We start from the raw sequence: 22,417 nt of genomic DNA, 5'->3' as shown, positions 1-22,417 counted from the left end.
TAAATAAATATATAAATGTTTAATTATGAATGGTAAAAGTTTTGAATATTAAAAAAAATGATATCTTCAAAGGTAACAATAAAAGCAACAGATGATAGTTAAAAATATATTTCTATAAAATGACGTTTTATTACAATTCAAAAGCAATAAACTAAAAGCTCTTATTAATAATTTATAATAATGAGTTTAAAAGTAGAAGTTATCTTTATGTTGAAATTTATCAACTTAAAATAATGATAATATATTAAAATGGTAATAAATATAAAATATAGCAATAAAAAGTTAAATATAAAAATTAATTTCATATGTTATTTGTAATTAATTTTTATAAAAACATAAGATAAAAAAATAAAAATCCAAAAAATAAATTATTTGCTTCTTTTTATACTATTTCTTTTTTTGCGTCACTAGAAGTAAAGTGATTTTGTTAAAAATATGATAATTCTATAAATGACATTATAAGAAAAAGATATTTTTTATAAATGTTATATTTAAAAAAAAACATTATTTTATTATCACTTTTTTTTAAAATAAAAAACAAAAAATAATAATTTAAAATCAATGTATTTTTTATTGTATACTGTAAAATTTAGTCATCTCATTAACTGATAATTATAACTATAAATAAATAAGTCATCTACTTAACAATACTTGTATAATTTTTCCTTTTAATAATAAAAAAAAATATATATTAATAATATAGCTTAACAAGTTGATTGATCATTTTTTGAAAAAAAAATTAGCATTTACATAATTTATTAATAATTGACAAAAACATTATTATTATTATTATTATTCAAAACTAATTTCACATTTTAATTTAATGTTTTTTATAAAATAATTTAATATGTAGGCAATTTTTTCATAATAAATCAAAATGTAATTTTAATCATATTAAAAAAAAATTTGTTATTTGCACTTTTGTCAAACCAATTTAATCATTATTTGTTAAATAATAAAATAATTAGAGTAACAATATTAAAATTTAATTTAATAAGAAATTTCCAAAATTTCTATTATTAATTAAATTTATCATGATTATTAATTTGTGCACTTTATATTAATTAACCTTTATAACAAAAAAAAAGGAAAAAAGAAGTATAATAAAGAAAATTTTAAATTACTGTAATCCTAAATATTAGTATTTATAAAAGTAAATATAAAAGTTAAAAAATAATTAAAACTCTTAATAATATTAATTATATATGTTTATCATAATTCCTACTAATTTAAGATATTCAATAAATAAAGTTTTATACGAAACATATAAATAAATGTTAACATAATATAAAAGGTAATAGTATTATTGGGATAATAAATTATGAATATTATTTTTAACTTATCTAATTTATGATTAATTGTATATTATAATAGCATATGTTTTCCTAATAAATATTATTGCAAATTTTAAATAAAAGATTTTATCATTACGTATTACATGGTTAAAAATCAAAAATTCCAATAAAAAAACATAAAAAACATCTAATAAAAATTTGTTCTTTTTTTTTGTAAATAGTATAAATATAAAAAGTATTACTTTATTTTACATATTAAAACGACAACAAATAAATATATTTCTAAAAAAGATTTTAAATTAAGTTAATATATTATAAATTCTATAAAAAAAAAATTTTATAATTTATTATTAGATATTTATGGCTCATTAAGAAAATTATGTGAAAAAAAAAATATTTTTAATATGTCAAAAATTTTCTCTTGATATTACATCTTGACAAAGAAACTTTTTTTGACGTAAAACATAAGGATGCTTAAGAAGATATTTGTATAAAGTAAACAACGATGTTAATTGACATGATAAACTACCCAATCCTCCAGTTGGATATTTTTTGGTGCTTTTCTCATAATGAAGTAAAGTAAGGGATGATAAATGATATTCTTTTATTATAAAAAATGCCATTGATCTTAAATATGGATCATCATTACTATCTTCATCAAATAAAATATCTCCTTCATCAATTTTAATTAAATCTTCTTTAATATAATTTTTCCATTTATCAATTTTCTGCCTTGTTAAATTTAAAATATATTTCAAAATAATATTTTCTATATATTTTTCCTGTTCATAAACATTAATAATATATGTTCTAATAATCATAATACCTAATTGAATGTCATTTAACCTTTCCATAACTACTTTTAGTGCATTTTCAATGTCATTACAACATAAAAATATTGCTACAGCATAAAAATATTCACCTTTAGATATACAATTAAAAGCATTTTTCATAGCAAAAATTTTATCTTTCTCTGTTTCATAAGATTGTGCAAAAAAATTAGATCTTGCAGTATCATTTTGTTTACGAAATAAAGTAGCAATAACATTTTTTTTTCTAAGAATCATATAATAAATAGCAGCATCCATTGGATTATTTTTTTTTAAATATGCATGATGAGCGAGTTTTTCAAAACATTTTTTTAAATTATCAGGATGCCTTAACCACCAACCAATACCATAATTTTTTAAATTTTTCCAACACATATCATCATTAACTTCTATAAGTACATTTTCAAATAATTCATTTTCTGAGGTTGAATGAAATGCCCAAACAATAGTTGAAGAAGGTAATTGAAAAATTTGTGAATTGTCTAATTTTTTTAATGATGAAAAAAATTGAAGAAATATGTAGTACTTTTTACCACAATAGTCATATGCAATGTTGTCTTTTATTAAAAAATATTTATTTAAAGCTTCAGCAATTGAAATTAATTGATAAATTTCTTCTTTACATAAACCTGCCAATCCAATTTTCATTAAAATATTTGATAATTCTTTACAGTCACTTTCAGTCAACTCAACATTTTCTAATGAATAAATATTATTCTTATTTTCATAATACTCTTCATCATTACTTTTCTCAGAATCAATTTCATCATCAGAAGATATATCAATATTAAAATCATCACTATGAATCGATACATTGTCATTAAAAGATAATGTATTATCAAATAAATCATTTCCTTTTTGAGAATGACAATTAATACCTATATTAAAAATACCTTCCAGACAACTTTTTTTTTCTTCCATTTCCTTTTTTTCTATATACTCATCTAGGGTAATCTTTTCATCTCTCAATGTAATTAATTTCTTAATTTCATTTTCAGGAATTGGTTCTATATATATTGTTTTGATATTATTTTTAGAATATTTTTTATATTTTGTTATTTGATTAAGTATATTTTTAAAAATAATATTTACAATATCCATATTATTTGTTTCAATTAAATTAACCAGATAATCTGGATGATATTGAATGTTTTTATTTTTTAAATTATTTAAAGAGTTTTCATTTAATGAACATAATTCAAGTGCATTACCATCAGCAACTAAAAATTTATTATTTTCTAACCATTCCATTGAAGGGTAATGATATTTATCATTTAAAAAAAACCTGCATATTAATAATAATGTATTATGTAATGATAATAAAAAAATATGTATTTCATTATAAATTTGAATACATAATTTATATCCTTTTTCTGCCCCTAATACCCAAGTAATTAATACATTATCTTTATTAATATTACTTTCAATAGGAAAAATAAAAAATGATTCTTTTTTCCACATTGTACCATTTAAATTTCTACATTCATATATATCTAAAATTAATTCATTATTACATTTTTTAAGAATAGCCATTCTTCCATCATAGATAGCTGATGCTAATGTATGCATTGGTGCTTGAAAAGTCATACCATTATTCTTAGTAAAAATGCATTCTTTTGTTATATTATAAAAATAAAATAAATTATTAGTTGTTTGGAGACATATTTGTGGATAATTAGTATAATCAAACATCATACCTGTTATGCTTTTATCTTTCTGAATAATAAATATATTAGAAATATTTTCTTCATTAAAATATTCAATAGAAATAAAGTTAACATTTAAACATTTCTCATCATATTCCCATAAAATTATTTTTGGATTTTTTAAATTATTACATTTCCCAATAATAAACAAATAATTTAATTCTGAGTGACGTTTTAAAAAAAATTCACCTGGAGTGGTAAATTGTAAACAAAATATATTATCAATACCATATTTATTTATATCAATTGATAAAATAGATTTCATTAATGTACTATTATTAATGTACTCTTGTTCAACATTTCTGTTAACATTAACATTATTTTCATAGATTTCATAAACGTTTAATTTACCATCATAATACATGGCAAATGTTAATGGAAATTTATTACGTAAATCATTATCTTTGTTACGAAGCCATGTTATTTTATTATGATATTCAGATACATTTAAGTATAATCGTGATATTTCCTCTAATAAATGTTTGGTCTCTTTATTATTATTATTATTATCTATTTTCCATAAAATAATTTCTAGTTGATATTCTTTATCATTTATATTTTTCCTAGAACCCATTGTTAAACATAAATCTAAATATGATGTTATATTTTCAATAGAATATTTAGCTCCATACAAGGAAGTATAATGATTTATGCTTTCTAAAAATGTTAAATTTGATTGATAATGAACATTCGTCTGTGATATATCAATTCTCCCATCAGAATATATTACTAATAAATTAGAATTAGCATCATCCATCATTATATTATTTTTTTCTAAATTATCAGCCTCCTCACTAATTACAAAATGATAATTAAAAGTGTCAAATGGTAAAAAAAATGCACTGCTTATTTTTGATGGTAAATGAGATATTGAAAGGACATTTTGTATTGATGAAATAAGTTTTGTATCACTACTTTTAAAATAACTATCAAGATTAAAAATATTCCAAATTGTTAATGTTCCAGTTTTTTCATTTATAGAAAATAAACCATCAGAAGTTTTTTTCCATTCATCATAAAATTTTTCAATATTTGATATGATTGATGATTTATTATCAGAGTTATCATCAGCTTCATCTTCACAAAAATTTGAATCATTTAAAATTTCTTTAAAATTTATTAAAAATGCTAAATATTTATTATTTAACCAATGTGGTGTAAATAATTTAGTTGAATTTCCATAAATATCAACATCATCAGGAATATTTTCAGAAACAATACTAGATACAATATGAAAAAATACTTTCTTCATTTTTAATGGAGGATTTAAAGTATCATTATTTAAATTTTTTTTATTAATCAAACTTAATTTTTTCACCTCATTTTCAGTATTATCATATGTATCATCACTATTTACTAAAATATTTTCCATCATTTTCTTGAAATAATTTTTTCGTTTTTGATCATTTTCTTTTATCTTTGAACTTTCAAAAATTATATCACTTGGTTGTTCAACATCACAATCAATGTATAATTCCTCATTTAATATATTTTCTTTCCATACTCGAGCAATGTTATCTTTACAAAATGTAATAATGCAATTTTCAATTTCATAACGAAAAATTTCTTTTGGAATTTTTCTCCACTCAAAATTTATAATATATGTTGGGTGATTTAATATTGTAAAATCAAACATCAATTTATTATCTATGGTTGATGAAAGGTAACTTGCCATTTGATACCATATAATTACTTTTGTATCAAAATTACCAGCTGTAGCAAAAAACATTGAATCATTGGATGATGAGATGATTGTAACAGGAGATGGAAGATAATACCTCCATATCTTATTTGTTAATTGTTCTTGAATATTTTTTGTACTTATATTATTATTAAAATAATTAATTTCATATATTTCTAAATAATTACCTGTAGAAATAATTAATCTTGTACCATTACAATACCATTCACCAGTATTAACATTAAAATCAACTTTAACTTCCTCTAATTTCTCCCATTTACAATTAATTATCTTATCATCTTGTAAAGTATAAATAGGGTAAAATGTAACAAAAAAATTTTTACCAGAAATAAATATTTTCCCACTTTCTTGACAACAAACAATACTTGAAATGTCTTCATAACAAAAATTTGAAAATGAAGTAATATTTTGTAATTTTTTAAAATTTCTATCAAATATGACTACATTTTCATTTAAACAACATACCTAAAAATAGAATAATTATTAATATATATTATTATTATCAATATAACATACAATAAAGTATGAACTATTTACACATCCAATACCACAACATTTTTCTGAATGTCTAATTGCTCCATGATAAATATCACATTTTTGCATATTGATGTGGTTGAAAAATTGGTAAAATGAATACTTAAGAATGAAATAAAAATTGAATTTCTACCAACTTAATAATATATATAAATAAAAGATAGTATTATAAATATAGTGTATCCACTTTAATATAAACTATAATAACAAAAAAGTCTATATTGTTTATTAATAAACTTAATAAATGATTTCTATATATATTAATATATATATATATATATATATCGAAATACACAATAGAAGGGTATAAGTAATAAGAATAAATTATAAAATACAATCTAAATAAAGAAATGTATAGGTTTATTTTAATAATGACAAAATAAAAAGACATCGAAATAAATACTTGTTAGAATTAAATGAATAATCAAATTATCACTAATAATAAGTTACATTTTTTATTCTTAAGCTTTATCTGTAAAATTAGTTAATTATCTATTCATTTTTTTCTAAAAAAAAATTTCTACTTAGTAATTTAAATTATTTTTTTTTCATGTAGTACTAATAGAAATTAGTTTTTTGATTTTTTTTATAACATATTATCATAAATGAGATATTATTAAATTTTTAAAATATTTACATAAATAAGACATCGTAATAATCAAGTAGAAAAAAATTATTAATTATTAATATATATTATACGACAAAAAAAAATGAAGAAGAATATTACATATTAAAAGGAAGATAAAGAAATAATTTAGAAAAAAAAAATATTATTTTTTTAATATATTCAATTGTTTACTTACTAAATAATTTAAAAAAATTTAACATTTTTTGTTATTTAAACACAAATGAATATTTCCTTTTTTCATTGGATTTTTACCATATACTTTAATTAAATGTTTTACACATCCATCTCTTTCTTTATAATGATTCTTCTTATTTGATAATCCTTTGGAACTTAATGGAGATAATCTAAGGTTGTCTATCATATCATAAAATAGATTTGGTTTTTTACTTGTTTCAGCAACTAAAAAATTCATAACTATATCTTCACAATTCATATGCCTATCTACATAATTTTTAATTTCATTATTAATTTCATTTGTATATTTTATTAAATATTTCTATAATAAAAAAAAAATAATATTTAGTTATATTTATTAACAATTAACTTACTCGATTAATAAATGCTAATCCTGTTAAAATTAAATCAAATGATTTAACTTTTTTAGTAAAATATCCAGTTTTATTTTTATCAAATGTTCTTCTTGTATAATGGCCAACTAAAACATCACTATTTGCCTGCCAAAATTTGAAAGCTTTATTAATTAAAATGTTATTTACTGCTTGATCATCATCAATAGACAAAACTCCATGTGTTGTAATTATGTCTAATGCTAAAAATCTATTATTTAATGAATTTTTTTTTGTTTTAACAAAATATAATGGTTTATTACTTTGTGGCCAGGTTGACTTTTTTGGAATATTTTTAGGATTTTGATCATTCCATATGACAATGATTTTATCAATTTTAGAATTTTTACCTAAATTTTTAATCATTGTTTTTAGATGTGAAATTCTTCTAAATGTTAAAATTATAACAGTAAATAAATTAAATTTTAATTTTCCAATAAGTTTAGATTTAGAAAAAAGTTGCCTATCCTCAGCATACAATGGTACTGTTGATGTTAATGAATTATGTTGATTTATATTATAAAAATCTTTTAACAAATATTTTTCATCTATAATTTTTTTACCATTATATATTATTTCTGATATATTAAAATTTTTTTTTAATTCCTCATCAGCAATAGTGGAACAGTTAGCATTTTTAGAAAAATTTTCTCTAAATACAATAGCTTTTTCAAGTAAGTCATTCTTAATATATTGTTTTGTTTTTTCAACTTGACTTGAAGTCATTATTGGAATACATGATTCTTGAAATAATATTTGTATAGTTTCCCACTCAACAGATAAGGTATTTGATACTAAACAATACATATTATTAATAAGACATATCTTTCTATCTTTAATTAATCTATTTATGTCTAGTGATGATATAACTAAAAAAAAAGTTTGTTTTTTTTATAATTTATTTAAAGAAAAAAAATTACGTTGATTTTCAGATTTATTTCTATTATTTTGCCAAATATAATAATATTTAGTATAATTATTTTGTAATAGTAAATTATTATATAAAATTATTGTTGGATCTACATTTTGTGATTTTACAATTAATATTAAATAAAATACTAAATAATAAAAAATAAATAATTTCATATAAATATGATTAACCCTAAAAAAAAGATAAATTAATGATATTATAATAATAAAGATAAATTGGTCATTAAAAATAGATATAAATCTTTCAAAAAAAAATATAATATTTATAAACGATAATTTTATTCACCACATATAAAAAATAATATCATTACTCTCATGTAATATTTTTATTATTATCAATAAAATATTTTTTAAATTTAAATATATATTATCATTATATTTAAATTAATATATTTTTAATAAATTAGTTTTAGTTTCACAAATTTTTGTACATTTTACCATACCAAGTCAAAATATTTACCATTAAATATTATTATAAGTTTTTAAACTTTAAAAAAATATATAATTGGTTATTTTATTAACTGTATAAAAAAAAGCCATAGTTTCTTTTATATAATTTTATTATATATCATTAATTAAAATTAACAATAATAATTTGACAATTTACTTAAATTATGTTTATATTTAAATTTTTTTCTTTTATTATTGAATACAATATTCTTACAATTATTGTCTTCTACACATATAAAAAAAACATTTTCCGTCGTGAAAAATGATAATATTAAAAAAAAAGTTTTTTTTTGATTATTATGTTCTGTGTACAATACATTATTTTGAAAAAGATCCATAAACCTGCCTCTTACTTATGGTTTTATATGAAATCTCATATTGTTTCCAGTTTACAAGGATAACTTATAGATATATGATAAAATACTATCTGTATACAGATATGGAACTGTAAATATGTGATATATATACATAAGAACAATAAAAAAAAAAAATAAACATTCAAATGTTAATGGCAAAAAATTATCTTTTTTTTTAACGACGATAAATGATAATTTTTTTATTTGTAAAAAGAAACTTTTTTTTGTAAGTTATCTAATATAATTTACCTACAATTTTCAAAATTATTAACAATATTATAATAGTAAAGATAATTTTTTTAAAAATACAATACAAAAATAGTTTAATATATATAAACTTTTATTAATAAATATAGTTATAATATAAAATAATTCCATTTTTTTAGTTACTTTTTTAACTAAATAAATGTTCGTTTTTACCAGAAAATTACTACAATAAAAAGTTTTTAAAAATCAAATTTATAATCTCTTTTGACAATGTTAAAATATATGACAAATTATTTTTATTTTATGAATAAGTATTATTCTATAACAATTATAAAAATCTAGCACAATATTAGATTTTTTTTTATTTATTATATATTTATCCAGTCAAAATTTTTAAGATAAATCTTTCTAGTTTTTAGAATGGAATCAATTGCCAAAAAGAATCATTAAAATTGAATTATCTAACATTAAAAAAAACTTTTTTAACAAATGATAAAAAATTATAAAATTAATTTCGAGGAAATAATAAAATGAAAAGAAAATAAATGTATTGTATAAAGTAAAATATAAATTGTAGGTAATTTAACATTTTAAAATTAACAAATAAGGATGTTAAATTATTATAAAAGTAACATTTTTAAAAAGAACATTTTTTAAAAAAAATTTTATATAAAAAATAGGAGGGGTTTTTAAAAAGTAAAAGCTATGAAAACATAATTATAATATTTTTTTTTGTATAAAATTTTGTTTAGTTTTATCAAAATTATGTTGTAAAATAATATTTTAATTATAAACTTATTTTAATTTTTTAAATCTTTTGTTTTTTTAATTTTTCAAACTTTGAAATATATTTTTTTTGATTATTAAATATATTTTTATGTAATTTAAATTATTTTAATAAAGAAAAAATTAAAGTAATATATGTTGAAGATTCAATGTATTTTTTTAAATTTCTTATGAGTGGGTTATATAATTATCAAGTTTAATTCAAATTTATTAAGATAAAATTATTTTAACAAATTAAAAAATGTGCTTATATTGTTAATATAATACAAATAAATTTATGATACTTCAAAAATGTAACTATTTTTTTATTAATAAAAACTTTAAACATCAAGAAAAAATAATTGAATACTTTTTCATTCTTTAAAATATTGAAGTGATTTTGAAAAGTCGTTTAAACTTGATCTTTCATAATTGTATTTACTGATTTAACATTGAAAAATTATATATATATTATTAAAATTATTAGTAAGAAGAATAAATTATCATTTAACGTCAAAATATGATGTATAGTTTCAACTTTGCTTTGTATAAAATATTCATAATATAGAAAAATTGATAAAACTTGATGTCCTAAATAATTATATAGTATAATACTTGAAATTATTATAAGTAATTGAAAATTTTTATGATATATATCTTTATTACTTAATTATTTAACAATACTTTAAATCTATTATGAAATTTCTCTTTTTATTACTTATAAAACTATTATTTTTTAATTTATATATAAGTGCTTTAAACAATTTTACCATAATTGATAGTAATGTATCATCATATTTTATAAAGAATTTTACAAAACCTTTCAAGAGCAATTTCGCATGGTATATTTATGAAATTTAATTTCTTCTTATTACAATTATAGGTTTTATTACAAAACTTTCACTGTAATTTCAAATGTTATTGAAGGTCAAAAACCTGAATACTTAAATAGCTTAACCCTTGCTTTACATGTTAGTAATGATAGACATTTGGGTGGCTTTAAAGATCGTTTAAATAATTGGAATGATTCAATTTCACTTGGAATTTATATGGTAAATGATAAAGTTATATCATCAGAAACAGAATGTACCATATGTAGTATAAAAAAGTATTTAAAAGATAGAAAAAATGTATCTGTTCATCTTATTTTTAAAAAGAATTTAAATATTTCAGATGATGAAATGAATTACCTTAAAATATCTTCATTTTGTGATAACTCTAAAATAAATAATACTCAAAAACCATGTGTTAATATTCCTTATTTTAAAAAAATAAATACAATGAAGTCATATCCAATAAATACAATAAGAAATGTAGCTAGAAAACTTGCACAATCTAAATTTTTAATTGTCACTGATTCTGATCAGATGTTTTCACCAAATTTTGTAGAAAAAGTTTTACCTGTTGTTAAAAAAGAATACTCAAAAAATAAAAAAGTTGTTTTTGTTATAAGAGTTTTTGAGACAGTTTCAGAAAATTATAATGATGGTCCTAAAAATAAAAAACAATTATATCAAAAGTTAAAAAAAAAAGAAGCTTTTGTATTTCATCATAATAATATAATATTTCTTGGAACACCAAAGTTAAAAGAATGGTTTAAAGTAGTTGATAATAATAAGTCATCAATACAATTTGAAGCTTTGTATGATAATGATGCCTGGGAACCTAAATTAATTATTCCTGATGATGCTCCATATCATGATGAAAGTTTTCCTTATCCATTCAGAGATAATACTGTTATGGTGAGTAGACAAATTTTTTTTTTTAATTTTCTAATATTTTTTCTAGAGATGGAGTCTTTGTATTGAAAATTATAAATTTCTTGTATTAAATAATGTCTTTATGTATCATCTTGGAATTAAATCACCAAAAGAATCAAAACTTATGGGAAAGTTACGAAAAGCTAATATTAAAAAATATAAAAATTCTCGAAAAAATTTTACCCAAAGATATATGAAAAAAAATTTAAAAAGAGTCAAGATATGTATGAAATCACCAAATATTAAACAAAAAGAAAAGTTACTTAGTGACAACTTTTTTTGATAAAGAACATTTTTAAAAATAAAATAATGTGAAGTTTAATTAAGTAAACTTTATATTTATATTATTCTTAATTTATTTGATACATCTTTAAGTTGGTATAATTTGTTTTTTTTTTAAATTATTATCTATTAGTGTTAAAAATTTATACAAATTAAATAGTGTGATTAATATTTTACAAATATTTCATGAAAAATATAAAGAAATTGAGATATTCAACTTTTTTTTTATATTTCTAAACATTTTTCTATTCTAATTAACTATTTTGATACAACTTTACCGCTAAAAGCCTCATCATAACTTTACAGATGTTTTATTTTATAGTTATTCCTCTTTTTTTAACTCCTTCTTACATGTTGGCATATTTAAAATTGATTCTGGCAAATATTTGTCCTCATTTATGGCTTGTATATTTTTCATTTATCTTATAATGTTTTCATAACTTTATCTAATGTCAAAAAAGTTTTTAGATTTACTTGATTTATTATATGAGGTAGGATATAATTTTTGTTGACCTCGACATTTTCATGATTGAGGTGTACAGCAAATTAATTGTATAAATAGATTTCATTTTTATATATTTCTTCATAACCTTATTTTAATTTCATTCTATATATATATATATACATTACCTACATCATTATTATCCTATTTATTTAATAGATATTAAAATTATTAATACATTAATAGAATATTATCAAATATTTTATGTCGCAATATAATATTTTATTCCCAAAAAAAAAAATGTCTCAAAAGATATGTCACAAAAAATAAGAATAATCTATTTATCAATTCAAGGAATATGTCACAAAAAATTGGATAGTAAAAATTATCCTAAATACCTGTCCCAATATGGAGAATCGCAAAAATAATTTGAAAACATTTACCATATTTTAATTTATTTAATTTCAAAAGAAAAAATATTGATGTTTTTAAATTATCTATTGTTAATTATATATAATTAATATTTGGTGTCGTAAAGTTATATTGTCGCAAATAAAATATTTTACAATTTTTTGAATTTTATTTTTATTATGTTGATCCAAACTTTTATTTTAATTTTTCTATATAGATAAAATTTTTTTAAACTATTAAAACTATAGTAAATATATATGAATCATCACTCAAGACAAACATTTGTCTATATTTTTAAAATTTTTATTATTAATATTTTTTTGTTTTTTTAACAACATTATTTATCTCTACATCTATGATAATATACTGTGATATCCTAGAAAGTATATAAAACTAAAGTATTAATATATCATATAGTTGATAGTGTTTTCTTATCATATGATAATAATATAATAAAATTAATATGAAAAAAGTAGTAGAATTCATTGAAAAAAAATAATTATATTTACTTAAAATTAGTTTAAAATGATGGAGCCATTTTTGAAGTAATGTTTACATATTACATAGTAAAATTTATACTAAATTTTATTAATAAATAAAAAATTTGGGTTTACAAAATGTACAATATAATGTTTATACTATCATCTACTGAAAAATCATCTTCTACTACAGTTGAATAAATATTAAACAATTATTGGTTTATGATATAAAATCTAAAAACTTTTTCTCTAAATAATATTCTTTATAAAGATTTATTTAAATTTTTAATTTAAATTTACATAAGAGTCAAATTTATCAAAAACTTGGAAGACTTAAATTGACATGAAACTATATAAAACATAAACATATTTATTTTTAAATATAAAAGAAAAAATAATATTAAAAATAATTTATTTACAATTTTTATATCAAACACACCATTTGATTCCAAATTTAAAAATATATATTTCAATGATATTTTATTAAATTAAAAAAGTAAAAAAAAAATATACCAAAACATATTTTTCTTATCTTAAAAAAATTTATCTATAATTTTAAAAGTTTTTAATTGTCTTTAAAATGATAATTTTTTTAAAAATTAATCTTTAATGATATAAATTTAGCCTGCTTATTTTATGTCTGATAAGTTATTTTATCTTTTTATCATTTTACAAGCAAATTTGTGCATTTAAAATTTTTACTTATTCATATAAAGTCATACCTATAAGTTTAAATAATAGTGAATTGACTATAAATGTTTAAAATTTTATTATAAAATATTAAAATTTTCTTTGATATGATAGTTTGTTTAGTATTACAATTTATTTTATTAATATGTATTAATATATTATTAGCTCAAGATACAAATAATTGTAAAAATGAGATGAATAAATTTTTTGAACATAATGAAGATGTACAAGTTAGTTTATATAAAAAAAAAACATTCTTTTTAATAATTATTTTTTAAGATATTAAATATTTATAAAAATCTTAATTTTTCAATTAATAATTCAGAATTTAGAGAAGGATACTATGATTTAGAATATACAAATGATGAAATATTAAATAAAAAAAAGTTAGATGTTATTCTTATACCACATTCTCATTGTGATGCTGGTTGGTTGCAAACATATGAAAGTTACAGTTATCAAACAGATAAAATTCTCCAAAATGCCCAAAAATATTTACCTATGTATGATAAGATGAAATTTATCTATGCTGAGATGGGTTTTTTTGAAATTTATTGGAGTAAATTAAATAATAAAGATAAAGATAGAGTAAAAAAATTAATTCATTCAGGAAGATATGAAATAGTAACTGGTGGATGGGTACAAAATGATGAAGCTAATTCATTTTATTATGGTATATTAATGCAATTAATAGAAGGACATGAATTTTTAAAAAATCATCTTGATTATAAACCAAAAAATCATTGGTCAATTGATCCATTTGGATTATCAACAACAATGGCATATATTATGAAAAATTCTGGTTTAAATAATGCTGTTATTAGTAGAACTCATTATATGATAAAAAAAATATTTTCTCAAGAAAAGTTGTTTGAATTTAATTGGAGACAATTAACTGGTGGAAAAGAAAAAGATGATTTATTTACACATGTTTTACCATATGATGGATATCTTTTTTATGAACATTGTGGACCTAATTCTACTATTTGTTGTAGTTTTGATTTCTTAAGACTTCATGCATATTCATGTCCAAAAATAAAACCAACTCCAATAACCAAAGAAAATATTAATGAAAAATCAGAAATAATTGGTGATCAATTTAGAAAAAGAGGTCTTCTTATGAATAATAGTGCAACTTTTATACCATTAGGATATGATTTTGCCTGGTCATTTCCTTCAGAATGGGAAGATCAATATGTTAATTTTCAAGCTATTTTTGATTATATTAATAAAAATGATAAATTTAATATGAATATTCGATGGGGAACATTACAAGATTATTTTGATACAGTTCATAATAATATAAAAGAATTAAATCAACAACCAAAAACTTTGTCAGGAGATTTTTTTACTTATTCAGATAAAGAACAAAGATACTGGTCAGGATATTATGTTACAAGACCATTTCATAAACGTTTTGAAAGACTTTTAGAACATTATCTTAGAGCAGCAGATATAATTTATAGTTCTGTTTTAATTAAGAATGGTCCTGTTAATAATTTAAATTATAATCTTATTGTAAAATCACGAAGAACATTGGCAATATTTCAACATCATGATGGAATAACAGGTACATCTAAAAGTAATGTAATGGATGATTATAGAGACAAATTGTTTAATGCTGTCAAAAACTGTTATGAAGTTATTGAAAAAAGTATTTCATATAGTATAAATTATAATAATAGTGTTGAAATAATTAATAAAATTAAATCATCAAAAAGTTATGAAGAAAATAATATAATTATTGAAAATAAAACAATTATTATTATGAATCCATTAGGACAGGAAAAAAATAAAATTGTTTGTTTAAAAGTTCCATCAACTGATTATTATATTCTTAATGATGATTGGAGAATTCCTCAACAAGAATATCATCCTGTTATAGAAAATTTAAATAATACAAAAGAAATTGATTTAGATGTTAGTGGATTTAATTTATGTTTTGAAGTTTTACTTCCTCCAATTGGATTAGTTTCATATAAAATTGAAAAAGGTATCATGTATAAACCTCCAATAGCAGAAATTAATGTTTTAAAAGCTAAAGTTAAAAGTGGTGTTTTTAAAATATCAAATGAAAATAAAAATAATAAAATAAGTAATTCTTTTATAGATATTATATTTAATCCTAAAACAGGATTTATTGATTCAATTAATGGTACTAAGATAGATTTACATTTTGGAAAATATGGAATGTCATCAAAAGGTACACCATCTGGAGCATATATATTTAATCCTGATGGTCCATCAAAAAGAATAAATGAAGATGATAATATATTTATTGTATCAAAAGGAATATTAAAATCAACAGTTTTTGTTAAAGGTTCCAATGAAATAAATTTATATCATACATATGAAATCAACAAATTTGATAAATCTATTTCTATTCAAAATTCAATTGACATATCATCTTTGAAAGATTTTGAATTAGTTATGAAATTTAATACATCAATTAATAATAGAGACATTTTTTATACAGATTTAAATGGTTTTCAAATTATAAAAAGAAGATATCTACCTGAAATGCCAATTCAAGGAAATTTTTATCCATTCCCTAGTATGATGTATATTGAGGATAAAAATAAAAGATTAAGTATTGTGACGGGGCAACCATTAGGAGTTTCATCATTAAATAATGGTGAAATTGAAATTTTAATTGATAGAAGAAGTACACATGATGATGAATGTGGTATGGGTGAAGGGATTCAAGATACTTTAAAAGCTTGGTCTAAATTTTCAATAGTATTGGAAGATTTTATAGATAATCAGATAAATATAAATGCTCTTACAGGTTTTGTTTCTAGATTGACACATAATTCTTTACATTCATTATTATATCCACCTATAATAATGACAACATCAGGAATGATTAATTTAAATAATGTCACAAATTTTTCAATGTTCAAAAAAGAACTTCCATGTGATATTCATCTTGTAATGGCACGATCAATGCTAAAAAAAGAAGATTATGATAAAAAAGATAAAAACAAAGAAGTTATTAGGGAACCAACTAATGAAGTAGCCTTTATTTTTAATCGTTTTATTGATGATTGTCGGATTTATGACAAAAATAACAATAATAAAATTTGTAAAGATAACCAAACAGGATATTTAAACTTTACTCACTATTTTAATATTAATTATAAATCAATAAATGATGCTTCATTAACCCTATTAAACATTTCAAATCAAACAATTTCCGATATGATTATCGGAAAGCAGGAAATAAAAAGTATCAAAATAACTATATAATGATTCATTTTAAAATAATTCTAATTATATCTTATTTATTTAATAAATAATCTTACACCAATATTTGTATAAATTAAAATCCTTGTATTTCAAATTATTTTTAACCAAAAGATAAGAGAGTAATAAATTCTTGTTCTCTTGAATTGATAAGCTTTAAACATTAATTCGTCATTTCTAAAAATTGTCATTACAAACAGACTACTGATAAAAAACAAATAACTTATACAATTATATGTAAACTTTTAAATATAATAATATTTTATTTTTAAAATGTTGGATAAAAAAATTAAAATTCGTGGCTTAATATTTTTACTTAGTGCTATTGAAGGAGCTTTAGCTGTATGGTCTATGTTAGCTACAGGTAAGTTATAATAATTTAAATTATTATAATATAAATTCAACATTAGTATCATATAAACTTTCAACCAAATATAACACAATATCAATTGTATTAACAACAATTATTGTAATATCTGTTATTGTTTTATGTCTAGCTGCAATTTTTCAACTTAGAAAAGAATATTTAAGTATTATTTACACATTATTAAGTTTATCAATTTTAACAACTATTCTCAATGTTATTCACAGTGTTGTCATACCAATTGAAGAGTGTAAATACCTTGTGCTATCATTAAGTTTAGCAGCCGCTTTTGATGGTGTTATCTGTATTGTTGCTGCATCTGTACTAAGATATTATTATAAAATTCCTATTCCTACTGACAAGTGGTATTGTAATACCACATGGCCAAATTAAACAATATAGAATAACTATTTAAACAAAATGGATAATAATTATTAGTGTAAAACTTAAAAAAAAAATACCAATTTATATAAATTAATTAATACCCAGGAAACTATAGATGTGATTATTCAAGTTTTTTTCAACTTTGGAAATAACTTGAATATCATACTTGCAGTCTTCTAATTAAGATAACAAAAAAAAATTATTTTATTATTTTTTCTTTATTTAACTTTGTGTCTAAAAATTTTTTTATCATAAATTTGCTATCAGTAGGTTTTTACTCTTTGAAATTATTTGTTGTAAAACAGAAATATTTGTAAAAAAAATCCATAATATATTTTCTTTTGACAATTTTTCCTTGATATCCATTACAGTTTTCAAGATGAACATTCTTCCCTTATTAGTTATCTTTTGAAAATTCCCTTCTCAGGAATAAAAGTTTGAGAATAAAAGTTTTTTTAAAAGAATCATTTTTACTAACGATTTCCTTATTTGAAATATAACAAGAAATTTTATTTGTAGTTTTTTTTTTTCAAAACTAATTTTGCGTAATTATTAAAACTCAGATTACAATGAAGTTCTTATCATATGATTTCAAAAGTTTTAAATTCAATTTGTTTATTTGTCAAGATTTGTTATTCATATTATCCCACATATCAAATACCAATTTGGCAAATTTTGTTATTGTTGTTAAAAAACTTTTTAATTGTTTTTATTTTTTATAAAAAAAATTTTATAATTGAAACTCCTGAAATATTCTTTACAATTCCATGGTATTTGATTGTAACAACCTTTACCTTCAAAAATATCATTGATTTTTCAAAGTCGTGTTTTACTATTTCAAATATTTTTGTGTCAAAATGTAAATTTCTAGAAATACTATCCTCTATCAATATGCTAGTTACTTTAAAATTTAAAAATTTCATTTTAAAGTATATTTTGTTAAACTTCATTTAAAAAAATTGAAAAAAAAACAATAGACTTAAAATAAACAGAAATTTATTTAAAAGAAATTAAAAGTTCATTGTAAATACCACTAGCCAAAATCTGAATAAATAATGAAAAAATCGACATTAATATCGCAAAAAAAAATAAACAACAATTTATTTACATTTTTTTATTAACAAGTTCTCTATCGCCTCTTACTAATTACATTTGTTGGGAGATGAGACAACGTAGTACCATAAGTAGTGCTATCGCGATAAATCTTCTTCATCGGCTTCTTCATCACAATCTTCTTTGTCTTCTTCATCATGGACCTCTTTTTCACTACCGCCATCCTCATTTTTGCATGCATCATCATGTTTGTAATCATCCACATTTTTGTAATCATCTTCATTACTTTCTGTCATTTCATGTTTTATTGACATCATCACTGTACCAAAGCATTTTTCAGATACTTCTTTAACGAGATCAGGATTAAGCTAAAATTCTAGGTAAAAAATTTAATGAAAAAAAAAACTTACGTTTACAAGATCTTCAACGACGTCTTCATCTTCATGCTCTCTTGCACCATGTTGCTTGACACTTGCAGATCTATCATGTTTGTATTCACATAATTTACAAGAATACCTTGGACATCCAGTTTCTTTACCAACATGCCAAAGTATATGAAAGCCCTTGATTTTTGCCACAATACTTTTCTGACATATTTTGCAATCTATCGTATCAACCCTGGATGGATCACCAGAAGATCCAGCCATTGAATTTAGGAAAAGTTTAGGTAAATGAAGAGTTTTCCTTTTTTTAGATTTCTTACTCATCATTTGAAGTAAAGCTTCTTTTTGCATAGCATCAAATAACTCCTGTCCTTCTTCTGCCGTCGGACCAGGATTATTACTGGCAGTTCCTAGTAGTTTCATTGAAAGATCATGACAGTCTTCAGTTAATTCTTGAGTACAATCTCCAAGTTTTTCTGGAGTAATTTCACCATGCACTTTTGTATGATGTGCCTCTAGTTGGTCTTTTCTATAATGGGCAACATTACATCCATCAAATAAACATCTAAATCTAAATCTCTGGTAATCCTTTGCCAGATGGTAAAATATATGAACCTGCCGTGAGCCAACTGTTACAGGCTTTTTACAACTACTACATATACCAACAACCCGTTTCTTTGAAAGAGATTTTGGTCTTCTATCATCATCATTTGAAAAACCATTGCTTTTCGTTCCCTTTAGTAAATTTTCTAAATCACCAAGTAAATTTATACCACTCAATGAAGTGTCTGTTAAACCAACACCAGTATCATTTGCTAGTATTGTTGTATTGGTGTCATCGTACTCAATTTTAGGTTTCTTTGTTGTAGAGGAGCCATTCAACAAAGCACTTAAATCAAAAGTTGTATTAGAAGCATTGGACGCATCAAATATATTGCTGTCTACCGCGCCACTATTACTACTTCCAGCAATATTCTCAACATCTCCATTGCAAAGACCATTATTATTTTGATAGGAAGCTGTTCTTTTTCTTGTAGGTATTAATGAACTATCCATCATCATTCTTAAGGTTTTCTGTGCTAATGGATTGTCATTGTAAAGAAAACGTGCGTCTTTATTTCGATGTGCTGAATGCATATGTTCTCTCATTTGTGTTGAACTAGAACGTTTTGTAGCACATATTGGGCATTCAAATGGTAACCAAGATAAATGTTCTATTTTTATATGACTTTCCAACTCTTCTGATGTTGATTTTTGCACACCACACTCTGTACAACGAAAACCACTCACTACCACTTCACTGTCAACACCCATATTTGATTGTGTACCATTTAAAGAATTACCACTTAGCGCTCCAACAACTGCAACTAAATTTGATAAAAGGTTTGTGGTAGTACCATTATTATCTTCCCCTCTTTGAAATAAAGCGTCTATTGACTCAATCGGTAGATCACCCATCCTTTGCCTATAAAAATATAATTAATATATAAGAAAAAATTAATTTAAAAAAATATAAAAGTAATAATTAAAAGGATAACAATGATTATGAACATTTAAAATAATTAATTTAACGCGACAAAAGTTATCTAATAAAAGATTATAGAGTGACCTATGAAATGTAAAGGTAAACAGCGAAGATGAAGAAGGCAGCTTATATAGATACATCTGACCTAATTGTCGTATGTAACATCAATTCTGTTTCAAACATCTATAAAATGCTGTTTGATGTGAAGATTGACGTGACAGAATCTTCCAGACAGCATTATAGATAATAACGCGGTTAATAGAAGACCTTCCATTAACGCATATGTCACTGAAAAAAGGATTTAAAGATAAGAATAATTATTAATAATGCAGGCAAAAAAAATTTTCGAGAATATTAAGTGCTTAAATGAATATCGAAATTAAATGAATGTTTGAATTTTTAATTCATAAACGTAGGAAGAAAAAATTGTTATAATTTCTGCATATTGATAAATCAGAATATTAAATATATTCACTACATGTCATATGAAACCAATGGGTTTATATGAGAAAATAAGAATAACTATAAAATAAAAATATCCTAAAAATTTGATAAAAATTTTAAATTTTTATAATTACATTATATACAAAAATTTTTTTTTTTAAATACACACATTAACACATTATTCTGCTGCACAAATAGCATGTACAGATTTTCTATGTTCCATAAATGTAAAACGGGAATCGAAAAAGGAGCCACAACAAAAAAATGATACCCGTCCATTGTCTACGCGTAACTCCATATCAGGCATTCCTTTAGATTCTACTATACTCTCAAAATTTATAACATTATGTACACGATAGATATGGCGAACAAGAAGACTTGGTTTAACCATTTCCATTTTACAAAATGGACAAGACGTTTTAAATAATACTGTTTGAGATACAACTGTAGAGCTACCTCTTCGAGACGACTCTCCACTGCTTTCAAGAGAATTTCCCACACCTTCTACACTACGAGATCCAGTGGTGTGTTTAGTTGTAAAACGAAGACCTAAAGGAGGGTTCATTGTATAGGGCATACAATTTAATGTATTGACATAATCTCGTGAATTTAATGTTTTATCAGAAATACTACTAGATTCCACCTCTTCCATCTGTTCATCAATTGGACTTTGAAGAACCAAAACATTACCATCCTCATCTATTGCATAATATTCTTCATCTTCAAGTTCTTCATTACCATCATCAATCATATTACCAATATTTTCAGGACAATTTAATTCATTTGTCAATTTCCAATACGTTTCAACAGCCTCGGCATCAGCTTCAATCTCATCAAGTTGAGATGAATGTTTTTCTTTCCCATGCTTTAAATAACCAGCAGATGTAAGAAAAACTGCATTTGGACAAAAAAGACATTGGTAGCTTTCAACATCTGAACGCTGATGCTCTGGTAAATAATAAGTACTTGTTGTTATTGTCTCCAT

General features: G+C 21.4%; 6 protein-coding genes across 6 annotated transcripts; 3 read left to right on the top strand and 3 right to left on the bottom strand.

The window, feature by feature from the left end:
• Positions 1–1,702: 1,702 nt before the first annotated feature.
• On the bottom strand, positions 1,703–6,136 carry SRAE_1000063300 (DmX-like protein 1; the record flags this gene model as incomplete). Its single annotated transcript, XM_024647490.1, has 2 exons — positions 1,703–5,998; positions 6,050–6,136. 2 exons carry the CDS (start codon positions 6,134–6,136, stop codon positions 1,703–1,705), a joined length of 4,383 nt encoding a protein of 1,460 aa, XP_024501562.1.
• Positions 6,137–6,888: 752 nt separating this feature from the next.
• Positions 6,889–8,347, bottom strand: SRAE_1000063200 (Exostosin-3; the record flags this gene model as incomplete). The annotated part of the gene is made up of 3 exons (XM_024647489.1): positions 6,889–7,191; positions 7,244–8,130; positions 8,182–8,347. The coding sequence occupies 3 exons, from the start codon at positions 8,345–8,347 to the stop codon at positions 6,889–6,891; spliced, it is 1,356 nt and encodes a 451-aa protein (XP_024501561.1).
• A 2,318-nt stretch (positions 8,348–10,665) lies between these two features.
• On the top strand, positions 10,666–12,012 carry SRAE_1000063100 (N-acetyllactosaminide beta-1,3-N-acetylglucosaminyltransferase; the record flags this gene model as incomplete). The annotated part of the gene is made up of 3 exons (XM_024647488.1): positions 10,666–10,811; positions 10,853–11,711; positions 11,758–12,012. The coding sequence occupies 3 exons, from the start codon at positions 10,666–10,668 to the stop codon at positions 12,010–12,012; spliced, it is 1,260 nt and encodes a 419-aa protein (XP_024501560.1).
• A 2,128-nt stretch (positions 12,013–14,140) lies between these two features.
• Positions 14,141–17,282, top strand: SRAE_1000063000 (Alpha-mannosidase 2x; the record flags this gene model as incomplete). The annotated part of the gene is made up of 2 exons (XM_024647487.1): positions 14,141–14,263; positions 14,313–17,282. 2 exons carry the CDS (start codon positions 14,141–14,143, stop codon positions 17,280–17,282), a joined length of 3,093 nt encoding a protein of 1,030 aa, XP_024501559.1.
• A 270-nt stretch (positions 17,283–17,552) lies between these two features.
• On the top strand, positions 17,553–18,036 carry SRAE_1000062900 (Hypothetical protein; the record flags this gene model as incomplete). Its single annotated transcript, XM_024647485.1, has 2 exons — positions 17,553–17,643; positions 17,690–18,036. 2 exons carry the CDS (start codon positions 17,553–17,555, stop codon positions 18,034–18,036), a joined length of 438 nt encoding a protein of 145 aa, XP_024501558.1.
• A 1,181-nt stretch (positions 18,037–19,217) lies between these two features.
• On the bottom strand, positions 19,218–22,417 carry SRAE_1000062800 (Zinc finger, C2H2 domain and Zinc finger, C2H2-like domain-containing protein; the record flags this gene model as incomplete). The annotated part of the gene is made up of 4 exons (XM_024647484.1): positions 19,218–19,448; positions 19,491–20,928; positions 21,602–21,618; positions 21,704–22,417. The coding sequence occupies 4 exons, from the start codon at positions 22,415–22,417 to the stop codon at positions 19,218–19,220; spliced, it is 2,400 nt and encodes a 799-aa protein (XP_024501557.1).

This window comes from Strongyloides ratti (genome assembly GCF_001040885.1).
Source record: "Strongyloides ratti genome assembly S_ratti_ED321, chromosome : 1".
NCBI classification, from domain to species: Eukaryota; Metazoa; Nematoda; class Chromadorea; order Rhabditida; family Strongyloididae; genus Strongyloides; species Strongyloides ratti.
Note: the sequence above shows the minus strand (reverse complement) of the source record. Positions and strands in the feature narration are given on the sequence as shown.